The 12,219-nt window shown below is 42.9% G+C and overlaps 2 protein-coding genes across 4 annotated transcripts; both read left to right on the forward strand.

Moving 5' to 3' along the window:
* Positions 1–381: 381 nt before the first annotated feature.
* On the forward strand, positions 382–4,767 carry sfxn2 (sideroflexin 2). 3 transcript variants are annotated; one of them, XM_049759520.2, is made up of 13 exons: positions 382–478; positions 1,845–1,920; positions 2,253–2,455; positions 2,531–2,701; positions 2,774–2,872; positions 2,945–3,020; positions 3,078–3,163; positions 3,329–3,389; positions 3,463–3,529; positions 3,606–3,655; positions 3,733–3,782; positions 3,875–3,922; positions 4,172–4,767. In XM_049759520.2, the coding sequence occupies exons 3-13, from the start codon at positions 2,298–2,300 to the stop codon at positions 4,269–4,271; spliced, it is 966 nt and encodes a 321-aa protein (XP_049615477.1). In that variant the 5' UTR covers positions 382–478; positions 1,845–1,920; positions 2,253–2,297; the 3' UTR covers positions 4,272–4,767. The 3 variants fall into 3 exon arrangements, with proteins under 3 accessions (XP_049615477.1, XP_068505607.1, XP_049615476.1); XM_068649506.1 differs by lacking the exon at positions 382–478 and adding an exon at positions 493–1,095 and having other exon boundaries at positions 1,845–1,973; XM_049759519.2 differs by lacking the exon at positions 382–478 and adding an exon at positions 495–1,095.
* A 185-nt stretch (positions 4,768–4,952) lies between these two features.
* On the forward strand, positions 4,953–11,714 carry timp2a (TIMP metallopeptidase inhibitor 2a). Its single transcript, XM_049759521.2, has 5 exons — positions 4,953–5,310; positions 8,985–9,085; positions 9,150–9,258; positions 9,451–9,575; positions 9,642–11,714. The coding sequence occupies exons 1-5, from the start codon at positions 5,181–5,183 to the stop codon at positions 9,837–9,839; spliced, it is 663 nt and encodes a 220-aa protein (XP_049615478.1). The 5' UTR covers positions 4,953–5,180; the 3' UTR covers positions 9,840–11,714.
* Positions 11,715–12,219: the final 505 nt, after the last annotated feature.

Consider the following 12,219-nt stretch of genomic DNA (forward strand, 5'->3'; position numbering starts at 1 on the left):
TGAGGCTGAATGCTTGCACCAACTGCTTTGTGTTTTACCTACATTTACTCGCATAAATCAGTTCGGTTTATTTCGTCAATGATATAGGCCTGGAGTGTGGCGTCACGCGGAGTAGTGGTTTACGCTAGCTGTAGCTTTAGCTGTATATATATAGCCGATGGAGTACAGTAAACGTAGTACTCTTTTACTGCACGTCGTTCTTCGCAGCGCCCACTTAAGAGCCATGCTGCGGGGCAAAAATACACATTCAGATCTTAACCACGAGAGGGCGACAAAGCAATTAAAAACATCCGCCCACCACCAATTCACATGGTTTCGCAATCCAGTACGTTTACGTGTATTTTTGCCCCGCAGGCTATAGCACCAGACTCGTTTTAATTATTGCGGTCTTTAGGACCCAGGCGACTCTCTGGAAGCTACGATACCACGCCACACCAGAGGTGGCGACAACGGGGCTAATTTCCCTGACAACTGCCAAGTAAGCGCATGCAACCACCGTGTCGTGCCTACATGTGTTTTGTTTATCATACCGCAGCAGTAAGAACGACTTTTAAAGACACTGGTGATTTTTCTGAGGTTTATTGCAAATGTCCAATAGGTCGCTGTTGCTCTCGTAATCTACGAAAACAACAATTACTCGACTCGCACGCTAACTCGTTCCACATTTACTTGCTTCCGGGTTCTCCACCAATCATAAGCCTCTCGCACGCATTCCTCGCGTCTTGTTGCTTCACGTACCCCCAGATTTTAAGGTTTTCGTTTCTCTTGTCTAGCATATACTTTCAAATATATGTTTGTCTATCTGTTAGAGGATTGTGTAGATATAACTATATGGTGTTTTGTGACTCTGCGTGTTATATGTATACAATTTCGGGAGTAGGTAGGCCGTGGATTTTTATTTTCAAACATTTTAACGGTTTAGCAAGCGAGACTACCGGGTGAATTTCAGGCATTAGGACCCAGCGGATTACTATGTCGCGGGGAGCTGCCCCACCGTGTCATTGGCGGAGAGCTTGCCACGTGCAACATTTCTTAATGTTTCTTGACTCGACCTGACAGCTTTTTACACAGAGGCAGCGGACCACCCGCTCAAAGGTGAGTTTTGCGTCCTAACTTCTAATCTAAAGCATCAAAATGTCCCGCTTCCATTTTGTTTTCCTCGTCGCCGCGGGCAGGGCGCCAGTAATACGAGACACAAGTTGCATCAGTTTGCCGGGCATATGTTTTCTCTCCTCTTTTTGGCATCACCTCCCAACCCACCCAATTCTGTCAACTCTCGAATGCAATTAAATCACAGCCTCGGTTATTTTTTCATGCAATCAAATTCATATTTAATGCCGAGACCATCTAAGGACAGCGTGGACTTAATCCAGATGCGCTCCGCCTTGTAGATCCAGTTTTTCAAGGTGTGCAGAGAAGTGCTTCTTTTAATAGCTATACTTTTAATACATGTATTAATTAACAGTGATATGTTGTATGCAGTTACTCCAGTCGTTTAAAACCATGATCCGTGCGTTTGTTTACTAACTAAACACCTGCACACCTGAACGTTTTTTTGTTGTTGTTGTTTTTTTCCCCCAACCTCGTCTTCTACTATAGCCTACGTTCATGCGAAATTTCCTGCAGAGGCCTATTCGTTCTAATCTTGTTAGTAAAACTCAGTGTTACGACAATTATTGACTTTGGACGCAAGCTCACATTTTTAAGTAAACAGATCCAGAACCATACAGCTCAAGCCTGGTGAGGTTGCACAAAGTCTCTGAAAAGCCACAATTGCTGCAACATCTGTGAATAACTTCACATGTGAATAATTAGTATATTATGTTTTTCTTTTTTTCTTTTAGGAAGCTGGATTCTGCCGGTTCTGGTCGGGTATTGGAAGGCTGCTGCAGCTAGAGAACCAGAGGAACCATTTACTAGGTGCTTGTCAATTATTTCTAGCAGGGGATTTGGTTAGGAGTTTGTCTGAAGAGGTAACAAAGGGCACATTTCCCCCTTACGAACTTTACAAAGTCTTCTTACTTGAAAATTCAGGGCTGTAGTTGAATATTAAATAAATGCCCTAAAGCAGTTTGAATTAAAAAAAAAAAAGTGGCTTTTTTTTTTTTTTTTTTGCAAGCAGTAAGTGAATTGAGGTCATTTCCGTTATTCGTCAAAAGATTTACTTTTGTGTGATTTGCTACCGAATTTGAACCCATAAATCAACTTCTACTCTCCTCCTGGTGGAAATGTAATTGCTCTTCCTTCCTCAGGTCTTTGGCCAAACCTTTCTGGAGGACAAATATCAGCGCTCCACCATGGCACTGAACCCCACGTTTGACATTGACGCCCCGCGATGGGACCAGTCCACCTTCACGGGGCGGCTCAAACACTTCTTCAACATCACCGACTGGCGGACGGCGCTCCTGCCCGACTCGCGCTTGGATGAGGCCAAAGCCTTGGTGGACAGCTGCAGGTTGGTGACACGTCCCCCTAAAATAAATTTACTTATGTACATGACATGGGTTTGATTGCACCTTCCGTGTTCCAGGGCGGGTTCGATCCCACCGGGTACCACCGAGGAGCAACTCCATTACGCCAAGAAGCTGTACGACTCGGCCTTTCACCCCGACTCGGGCGACCGTATGAACATCATCGGCCGCATGTCCTTTCAGGTCCCCGGCGGTATGGCCATCACCGGCTGTATGCTCCAATTCTACAGGTAGACGAGTGCAAACTTCACCACAAATGTGTGTTTAAGGGACTGAAAGTGTTTTCATGGCTGTCTTTCTAGAACTGTGCCTGCGGTGGTCTTCTGGCAGTGGGTTAATCAGTCCTTCAACGCGCTGGTCAACTACACCAACCGCAACGCCGCCTCGCCCATCACCCCTAAGTAAGACGTCAGGCCTTCGTTACATCCGCCACCATTGCAGGCTTGGAATGACATCACCATTGTGCGACGCAGGCAAATCGGCGTGGCCTATGTGACGGCCACCAGCACGGCTTTAGCCACGGCAGTGGGGCTTAACCTCTACACTAAGGTACGATTGTCACGAATTATGCAAAGTGCGTAAGTGTGTAAAGTCTCTCTGTTGCAGAAAGCCCCCCCGCTGGTGGCACGATGGGTCCCTTTTGCGGCCGTGGCAGCGGCCAACTGTGTCAACATTCCCATGATGCGACAACAGTGAGTTGAGGACTTTTAAGATGAGGAGCTTTTTCTGTGGCACTTTAAATGGTAGTTGGTGTGCTCTGACAATTAGCCAGATCAACCCAAAGACTCAACTATTTAAAAAAAAAAAGCTAATTTAAAAAAATAAATATTTTCTTCCGACTGAAAATGTGTCTTCAGGGAAATTTTGAACGGTATCGCTGTCACTGATGAAAATGGCAACAAGCTGGGCCACTCACAGGTGAGTTTTTTTTTTTTTAATGTATATTTTGAAGGAAAAACTGTTTTTTGACGTCCTTAATTCACTCATGCAGAAAGCGGCGATGAAAGGCATCACACAAGTGGTCATCTCCAGGATCACCATGGCTGCACCAGGAATGAGTATGTATAAAAAAAACAACAACAACAGTTCTTTATTTTGCCACCCCCCCCTGCTCACATGCACTCTCCTCCACAGTCATCCTTCCCATCATCATGCAACGGCTGGAAAAATACAAATTCATGCAGGTTTGATCCTCTTTTACATTTTTCCTCCTTTTCTTTGTTGAAAGCGATCCCATGACTGCTTTTCTTCTCCTTTGCAGAGAATCACCTACCTCCACGGGCCCATTCAAGTGATGATGGTGGGCGTCTTGTAAGTACAACATCTGGCGGAAAGGGCGATGGAAGGATACAAGTTCTCGGTGTAGGGGTCAACTCGCTTTTGTTGTGCTTGTTTCGAAACAGTTTGACCTTCATGGTACCAGCAGCCTGCGCTCTGTTCCCGCAAAGATGGTAACTCGCGTCTGATTTATTTTGGAAATTTGTTATTATTATTCCAGAAGTAGTTGTTGATTGTTATTTTAGTTATAATTATATTTATATACATATGCTTAAAACGGTATATTACATTTTAATAATTTTTTTATTACATTTGATCAGTTCAAAATAGTTAACGCGGGCTCAATTTGATTGTCTGTCTTAACAACTGATATATTTCTTTTCTTTTTCAAATGTATATAATCTATCGTTTTTGTCTCGCAGCACCCTTGCAGTGTCGAAGCTCGAGCCGGAACTCCGCGACTCCATTACGGCCAAGTACGGCGACAGCGTGCGGTGCGTCTATTTCAACAAAGGCCTCTGAGAAGCCCACCTGCAGGACTCACTGCCTCCTTATACTCCTTCTTTCCTCAATTGTTACTCAGACATTTAAAAAGGTGCTTATTATGTGGAACTAATACGGTATACACGAGGGATTTTTTGATGAATGCTTTTAAATTCACCTATGATGATTTTATTTACTCTCTCATTACAAACCAAATAATCTCTTCTCAGGAATTTTCTTTTTAAGACTTTGCAAGCTCGTAACTGAACAAAACAACTCCCGGTACATTTTTTTCCCTCTTAAAACATTTACGTGCCTTGGACATTATTTTTAAAGCAATAAGGCTTCCTGGACATTCTTAAAACACTTCTGTGCACGGCTCAAGATAGACAAACGACACAGCTGGTTTGAAAAAATAAAGCTGTTGTGCAAAATGGAGGACTGTGATTTGCATGATTCATCTGAAATTATGTACAAAATTGATTCCACAATCAACAGTGTATGTTGGAATAAAAGATCTGTGATATTTAAAATTGCTGTGCATGCAGATTTTATTTGGTCGAGCAACTTCATTAACAGTGGGACCAAAAGTATTTATATATTATTATAAATGAATATACAGTATACCGTCTTGTTGATGCGATTATATTTATCTTGGCCTTTTCCACTTGCCGTAGCCATAAGGGGGCGTGACCAGGCAGCAGCTTGTATAAAACAGTCGCGCATCAGACGATAACAAGAGTCCATGAACGGCACTTCGAAGCTCAACCAACCCTGAATGCAGCACGAAACTTCTCATTTGTGACATACGCCGTTGCCGTCTTGACTCGCTCTATGAGGAAAAAAATATTTTAAGCAAAAAAAAACAACCAAACGAGTCACTTTTCATTCGCATCTCCAACGCTGCCAAAAAAGAGAGAACCTCGCATCGCGGTGTCTGCATCAACAATGCCGCTGAGCGTGAACGGCGTTCTGTGCACGCTTGCACTGCTGCTCGTGTGGCGGGCGGAGGAGCTGACCGAGGCGTGCAGCTGCGCCCCGGTGCACCCGCAACAGGCATTCTGCAATGCCGACGTGGGTGAGTACACCGCCCCTCTCATGCCCGGACACGCTTGTGGTGATGTTGTTGTTGTTGTTTGCTGTCTGTGTCTGTTCCACATGCAGCAACTAAAAAGCAGCCTCGTCATCGATCTGTTTAACGTTCTAGTGGTGGGTGTGCTGCTCAAGGCCACGACTCGGTTTGCATGCTGATTTGTACAGCAGCACCCCTGCTCTTGCAGACCCCCCCAAACGAGACCACCACAGACCTCTCTACACTGTAAAAACCGGGCTTACATGGAGAATATATTAATTTAGTGTAAATCTGACAGCCAATGAAGCAGGAAACTTTGATTTGGCAAGATTTATTGCAAACATAGCTTGCCTCAAAACCCAAATATGATAAAGCTAGTGTAGTAAAATTGTAGTAAAGTAAAATTACCCGAGGAGGAACTTTTGTCGAGATTTTTTTTTTATATTTGTATTTATTATGGTAGTGTTAGTGTTAAGATGAACTAGGTCAACAAATTTGCTTATGTCAATAAATGTCCCACAAATTAGAATCCCCAAATTCAATATATTTATAATATTTATTATGCTGTATATTTTTTATTTTGAAATATTCCATGCTCATTTTACATTATTCTTAAAAATAAGTACTTTGTGAATTATTTGATTTGTAAAAAATGTTGAGCCAAAAAAAAAAAAACCTCAACAACTCAGCTGTTAACTGTTAACAACCCAGGCTAAACTTGGCTCCTCCCTCACAAGCAAAATACTTATTTTTTTTCCCAAATATGATTCAAATCTTTAGCCCATTCTTCTAAGCTCCCTTCAGTTTAGATTGGGAACATTTAATACAAAATAGTGATTCAGTTGTGACATTAAAGCGTATGCATAGTCCTCAAGTGACCTTCAGTGTGTCTGACTCTGCTTCAAGCTGCCTCGGAAACAACATCATGAGTGTGATCTTTGTGAATATAAATGAATGAATAATATTGTGCCCGTAGTTTTGACTTCATGTTCTTGCTCCATGAGTATGTGGAAGCAAAACTTTCTGCCTGCTTATCATTTTTTTTTCCTGTTTTTTGTTTTCGGTAAGTAAGCGCAATCTGGAAATGAGATGGCGCCTTTACGAGGCCTTCGGGATGCCGACGCGGCTCGGCTGGGTCAACGTGGCATCACGGAGGGAAAAGAGAGAAGCAGTGTGGAAAGCTTCGGTCTCAAGGTTGGGGGGGGGGGGCGTTTGGGAAGAAATCGAATCTCAACCACACTGCAAACTTTCCTCTCTACCTAGTCTGTCTTTTGACTTGATTTCCACTCCTTTTTGTGAGGAGGAGTGGTGCAAGTTTTGGAATTACTGGAATGCTTTGCAACTTTAAAACCCGCCCCCAAAAAAAAAAACATCAGTAATGCTGGAAGTGCAACGCATGATGCGGAGCTCTGCAGCTCGGGTGACATCTGGATGACATCCAGGGTGTGTTTTCAAGTGAGGGGCTGGGCAATGAAAGTTCCAGTGTTGTGTTGTTTTCGTTAGTGGGGAAGTACGTTGAACTCTGGCAGCAACTAAAACTGTAAATACATCCTGACGAATAAACTTTGATTTCTTGCCTTGACAAACAGGATGTCCGTCTGTCTTTGGTAAGCCGGTGTGTCTTTCGCGAGTCAATAAACCATTACAGGAAGTCTAAAATGTGGTTTGGAGTTCACACGTGATACAGCAACAAAGTTGTAGACAGGATTTTTGTTTTTAAGCCGCAAGTCTGTGTGCGCTTCCTGCAAACGGACTCTGTCAAAATGATGCGGTGTTTGTGTAGTGGCTTCCATACTGTAAATAACCAGCGTGTATGATCAGCTGTTTTTTCGTGCTCATTGATGCTGCAAGCCGCAGCGGCTATGCGGTGTCATCCTCCCGCCGCAAATCTTGGAAACAATACGATTATAATCTGCTCGTTAGTGCGGCAATGCTTCTCTTGTGGTTACGCAGCTGGCTCGGCAGAATTTCTGGGACTCATGCCCAATTATATATTTTGAAAAATGGTCAGTAATGCTTACAATGTTGTTTCCATTTCAACTTGGGCCACATACAATAGGTTGGTATCACTGGTAGCGCTCTAGAGTGGTTTCCAGTTTTTATTAGTCTAGGTGTTCCGCAGGGATCTGTTTTGGGGCCCTTGCTGTTTTCAATGTATTTGCTCCTCCTCGGTTCCATCCTACAAAAATGATGATAGATGACCTATGCCCTGCCCCTATAGGACACTAGAATGATTGTGCAACATTTACTCATCCAATATGTCACAAGTGAATTGCTACTGTTATGTACAAATGGCTGCTTTGTGTAGATGGCAACGCAGTAGACTAGAACTTTCTTTTGTTAGAACCTCTGTGTAAAATGATGCAACAACATCCCCCCCCCCCCCCCCCCCCCCAAAGAGGAACATTTAGATTTCACCATTTAACATATGGTGAGCTTAAGTAGTAAATGAGGAAGTCGAAACCAAACTGGGACATTTCAAAATAAAGGTATTTGTTCACACGCTGCTGTTGCACATTAGCGTTGCAGACGGAATACGGCTGACGTGACGGAAATTACAGCTGACGTTTTAGTTTTAGAGCAGCCTGATGTAATTGGCTCAACATGTGGAAAAGGAAGAGGGTCGTCATGGTGGTGGTGGGCTGAATGGAGGGAGGGGGGCGTCATCCTGCATGGAAAAGTTGTCCAAAATGTACGTCTGAGTCATTTTGCTGCATCCTGAGAGCGCTAACAATCGAAATGTGGGTCACTTGGTGGTTTGTTGTCGGATTGGCGGCCTGGCGCAGATCACATGACCTTGTGGTGTTACAGCTGCAGTCTGTGATTTGTTTTCTCCTATTCACATTGTCTTCTTTGACTGTTAGCATCTTCTTGTGTAGTCTTGATAGACTAGGGGGCACTACTGAGTGACTTTTTTTTGGGAGGGGGGGGGGTCTTTGGCTTACACCGTGCATATTGCCGACACTGCGAATTTAACAGCAACTTCCTATCAGCTTAATCCTCTGCTCGTTGCAACTCAGAATGAGGTCAGGAAGCGAAAGCGGGGTGGGGGGGGTGAGGAATGCAAGCCATAGCGCCAGCCAGGTACAACCACACTCGTGTGCATGTGTATGTGCTGGATATTTGCAGAGTGGGACTGAAAAGGCTTAGGTCTGCAAACAGTTCCGAGCATTGAGCATTATTCAGCCTGTGCAAAAAGTTTGCATTCAAGTACCACACAGTGCCGATGACTGTTAAAGTGCCAATTATATTGGAAAAATGACATCAATGGAGTTACAGTATGACGTTCAAGTGTGTGAATAAGCTTTGTGAGTGTGTGTGTGTTTTCCTCCACTTCTGAAGTTTTTTTTTTTTCCCCCCCTTGACTCGCTTGCTCACATTTTCCATTGAGAATTTAATGTCGTACGCATAGCTGAAGCTGGACGTCGTCGCTCGCGCGCACACACTGTTTTCGTATCATCTTTCAGGTTCTTTTAATAGAGCAGAATGAAAAGCCTTTTTTAGTCATTATATAGCAAATTCAGCTCAGCGTGTCTGGAAACAGAAAGCCCCAGCAGCGCTAAAAAAAAAAAGCCCCTAGCATGTTTTTTTATTTAAGAAGGCCAAAGGTCATTAGGTCCAATAGATCTCATACTGGCTTGGAAAATAATTTGACATCAAATTTGTGTTTTTGTTAACAGTGATCCGAGCGAAGGTGGTTGGTGAACGAGAGGTCGACTCCGGCAACGACATCTACGGGAACCCCATCAAGAAGATTCAGTATGAAATCAAGCAGATCAAGGTATATGCGAATCAATTATCGAGTGTGTGTGTGTTGTTTTCTCAGTTTTTTCTCCATATCGCAGATGTTCAAAGGACCCAATCAGGACATCGATACCATCTTCACCGCGCCCGTGTCGGCCGTGTGCGGCGTCACCCTGGACACCAGCGGCAAGAAGGAGTACTTGATCTCTGGTGTGTACTCGAGAAGAATTCATTTTCCATACTAAAATGACAAGCAGCCCTAACGTTGCCATTTGATGCTCCCATGACTCATCCTCCTCTGCAAGGAGCATCGTCAACAAAACGGGAGCGCTCGGAAGACTGCAAACGCAGCAGATGTTTCCAAAAAAAAAATCGATTTGTCGTCCTCTGTGTTTTTCACAGGCAAGTCTAACGCCGGTGGGCAAATGCACGTGACGCTGTGCGATTACATCATGCCGTGGGACTTCTTGAGCAACACCCAGAAGAAGAGTCTCAGCCAACGCTACCAGATGGGTTGCGAGTGCAAGGTAGGATTTTCCGACTTTATCGCGCATCCTTTGAAAAAAATGTTTATGATTGCGGTGGGCTTGCAGATTGTTCGCTGCCCTTCACTGCCCTGCGAGATCTCGGCCCCCGAAGAGTGCCTGTGGACGGACCTGATGATCGATAAGCAGGTGTACGGTCGTCAGGCCAACCACTACGCCTGCGTCAAGCGGGCCGACGGATCCTGCTCCTGGTACCGTGGCGTGGCCCCGCCCAAGAAGGAGTTCCTGGACGCGGAGGACCCCTAGGGCCTTGCAAGTATTAATCCACACCCCCAAGGAAAAAAAAAACCAGGCCATTTTGATTTAGGGGGGGGGGGGGTCTGTAGCCTCTCTGTGTTCATTTTAAACCAAATGAGGGTTCTTTGTTGTTGTCACGTTCGAGGCATGAGACTGGTCAAGTGATTTTTTTTTTTTTTTTTTTTTTTTTCCTCCTGAGGCTGGCGTCAGGAGGACATAACTTTAGTTTTTGGGGGGGGGGGGGGGGCAGCAACAGAGCACTTCCTCTGAAGCTCTTTTTCCGTTAAGTCCAAACCAATCGATCCCTGAGCTGCGCAAGATGAGTCACTTCAATGACCTCCATTTTATCCAAAGCAAATATTCCAAGTTGCCTTTTTTTATTTTGCCATTTTTTTGGTGTCCTTTTTTTTTTTCTAAAGCGCGCCCACGTCAGGCTCATCTCCTTTCGAAACAACACAATTCAGTATTTTCGTTTGGTGACAAATGACTCACTGGACCAGTCTATGATGTGCGTGTGTGCATGTGTGTGAGAATGTATACAGCCAGAAAGGTCAACATTTCTTTGCTCCCGTTTCTCACGGAATATGTTAAATGGGAGCAAGATTTACAATAATATACCACGTTTTATTAAATCAACTAATAATTGCGTCACCTTCTAATCTGCAGTGTCCCACTCTACACCTATGCATTTTAGTCTTTACTTGACTATTATTTTTGATGAATTATTCACTGCGTTAGTTTACTAGATTTGCACTTTTTTTACCCCCCCATGCAGAAAGACCTGAACACTGATTTCACAATTATTAGTAGTATTGCTATGCTTAAGGCACACGTTCACAGAGCTTCCCAGAGGCTTGTTGAAAGGAATTAAGACAAAAAGGGATTTTTTTTTTTTTTTTTTTTTTTTTAATTTCATGGCTTATACTAGTGTTCTTTATTGATTGTATGTTCATTTTCACCATTTGCCAATGTACGGAGGGTCCGGTGTGGCCGTGCCCCTCCTATTCTACATTTTTTTTCTCCAACCAAGTTACTCGCTACAGCGCTGCTTTATACGCAAGGAAACATTTGAAGAAAAAGAAAAACACACAATTGCATACACTTTCTAGTTTAAAAGGTACTGTGCCCTAAGATAAAAACCAACACAATTTATTTGATTTTTCAAGGAATTGTATAATACATACAGTGGATTTAAAAAGTCTACACACCCCTGTTCAAATTTTTATTAAAATTACACCAAAATAAATCATTTTAACAAAACTTATTGTGACCTATAACTCGTACAACTCTATTTTTAGAGGCAAAATAGAAATAATGTTGGTTGCAAAAGTGTGCACACTCTTATAGCTGTGTATGTGGGTAGTAGTTGTTTTTTTGTTTGTTTTTTCCTGAAGGTTTTGTGCTAGCACTGATTGGTATTTGGAACTGTTCATAAATTTCCCGTATATCCACTGTAACTATTTAAACTACAGTAAAGCATCCCCCCAAAAAAGTAATGCTTTGTTGGTTTTCTTCAAGGCGTACCAGATAAATTGGCAAGTGATTGTTTATATGCAGTATAAATGTAAAGGAGTATTAGAGGCATAATTTAAACTCAAATTTTCCATTCTGTTTTCTGTTTTGTGTGAGTTTTTGGCGTTTTTTCCATAATCATTGTCTTAAAAAATGTGTTTAGCCGTCGAGGCGAGGTCCTCTTGCGCTGGAGCACCGTGAGAGTGAAGAGAGAATATTCATCTCTTTTTTTGTGTGTGTGAATAATAATAATAATAATGATGATAATAATAATAATAGACCACCGTGCATGTGTCTGAGGCTTTGTGTACGTCCGGTAAAAAAGGACACACATATTCCATATTATCAAATAAAAAGACATCTTTGAAAGGATCAATGTTTTCTTGCATATTCTTTCTCTTACTTTGCTGAAAACACAACACAGTAAAATTAATATAAGGAGTACAATAGCATATTTTGAAAATAATTTGTTTTAATGTAGTTTACACAAAGTAACGTCAAATTTACATAAAAATAATTCAACATTTTTTTTAGATTGCTGTTTATACGTTTCTAATCCTCAGTTAGGTTGCGAGCAGATGTGAAAGACGTAGCAGAAAAATCACTAGAGTTACTTGACTCCAGTTGGAAAATATTTGAAAAATGTGCAGCCCAGCCCAGGGAGCAGGTTTTGTCATTTCTGTTCATTCCTGTGTAAAGTTTTTTTTTTTTGGGGGGGGGATATTGGAGCTTGTGAGGGCGTGAATTTGTGCTTTTGTTTGTACACGCGGACGCTTTTTTGTGTCTGTGCTTGCGTGCGCTTGCATGTCAAGACAGCCGCATGTGATCTGCTTTTGACTTTGCCCTTCGGATGTTTGCTGCAAAATGGGTCAAACGC

Source organism: Syngnathus scovelli, chromosome 21 (assembly GCF_024217435.2).
Source record: "Syngnathus scovelli strain Florida chromosome 21, RoL_Ssco_1.2, whole genome shotgun sequence".
Classification (NCBI taxonomy): Eukaryota; Metazoa; Chordata; class Actinopteri; order Syngnathiformes; family Syngnathidae; genus Syngnathus; species Syngnathus scovelli.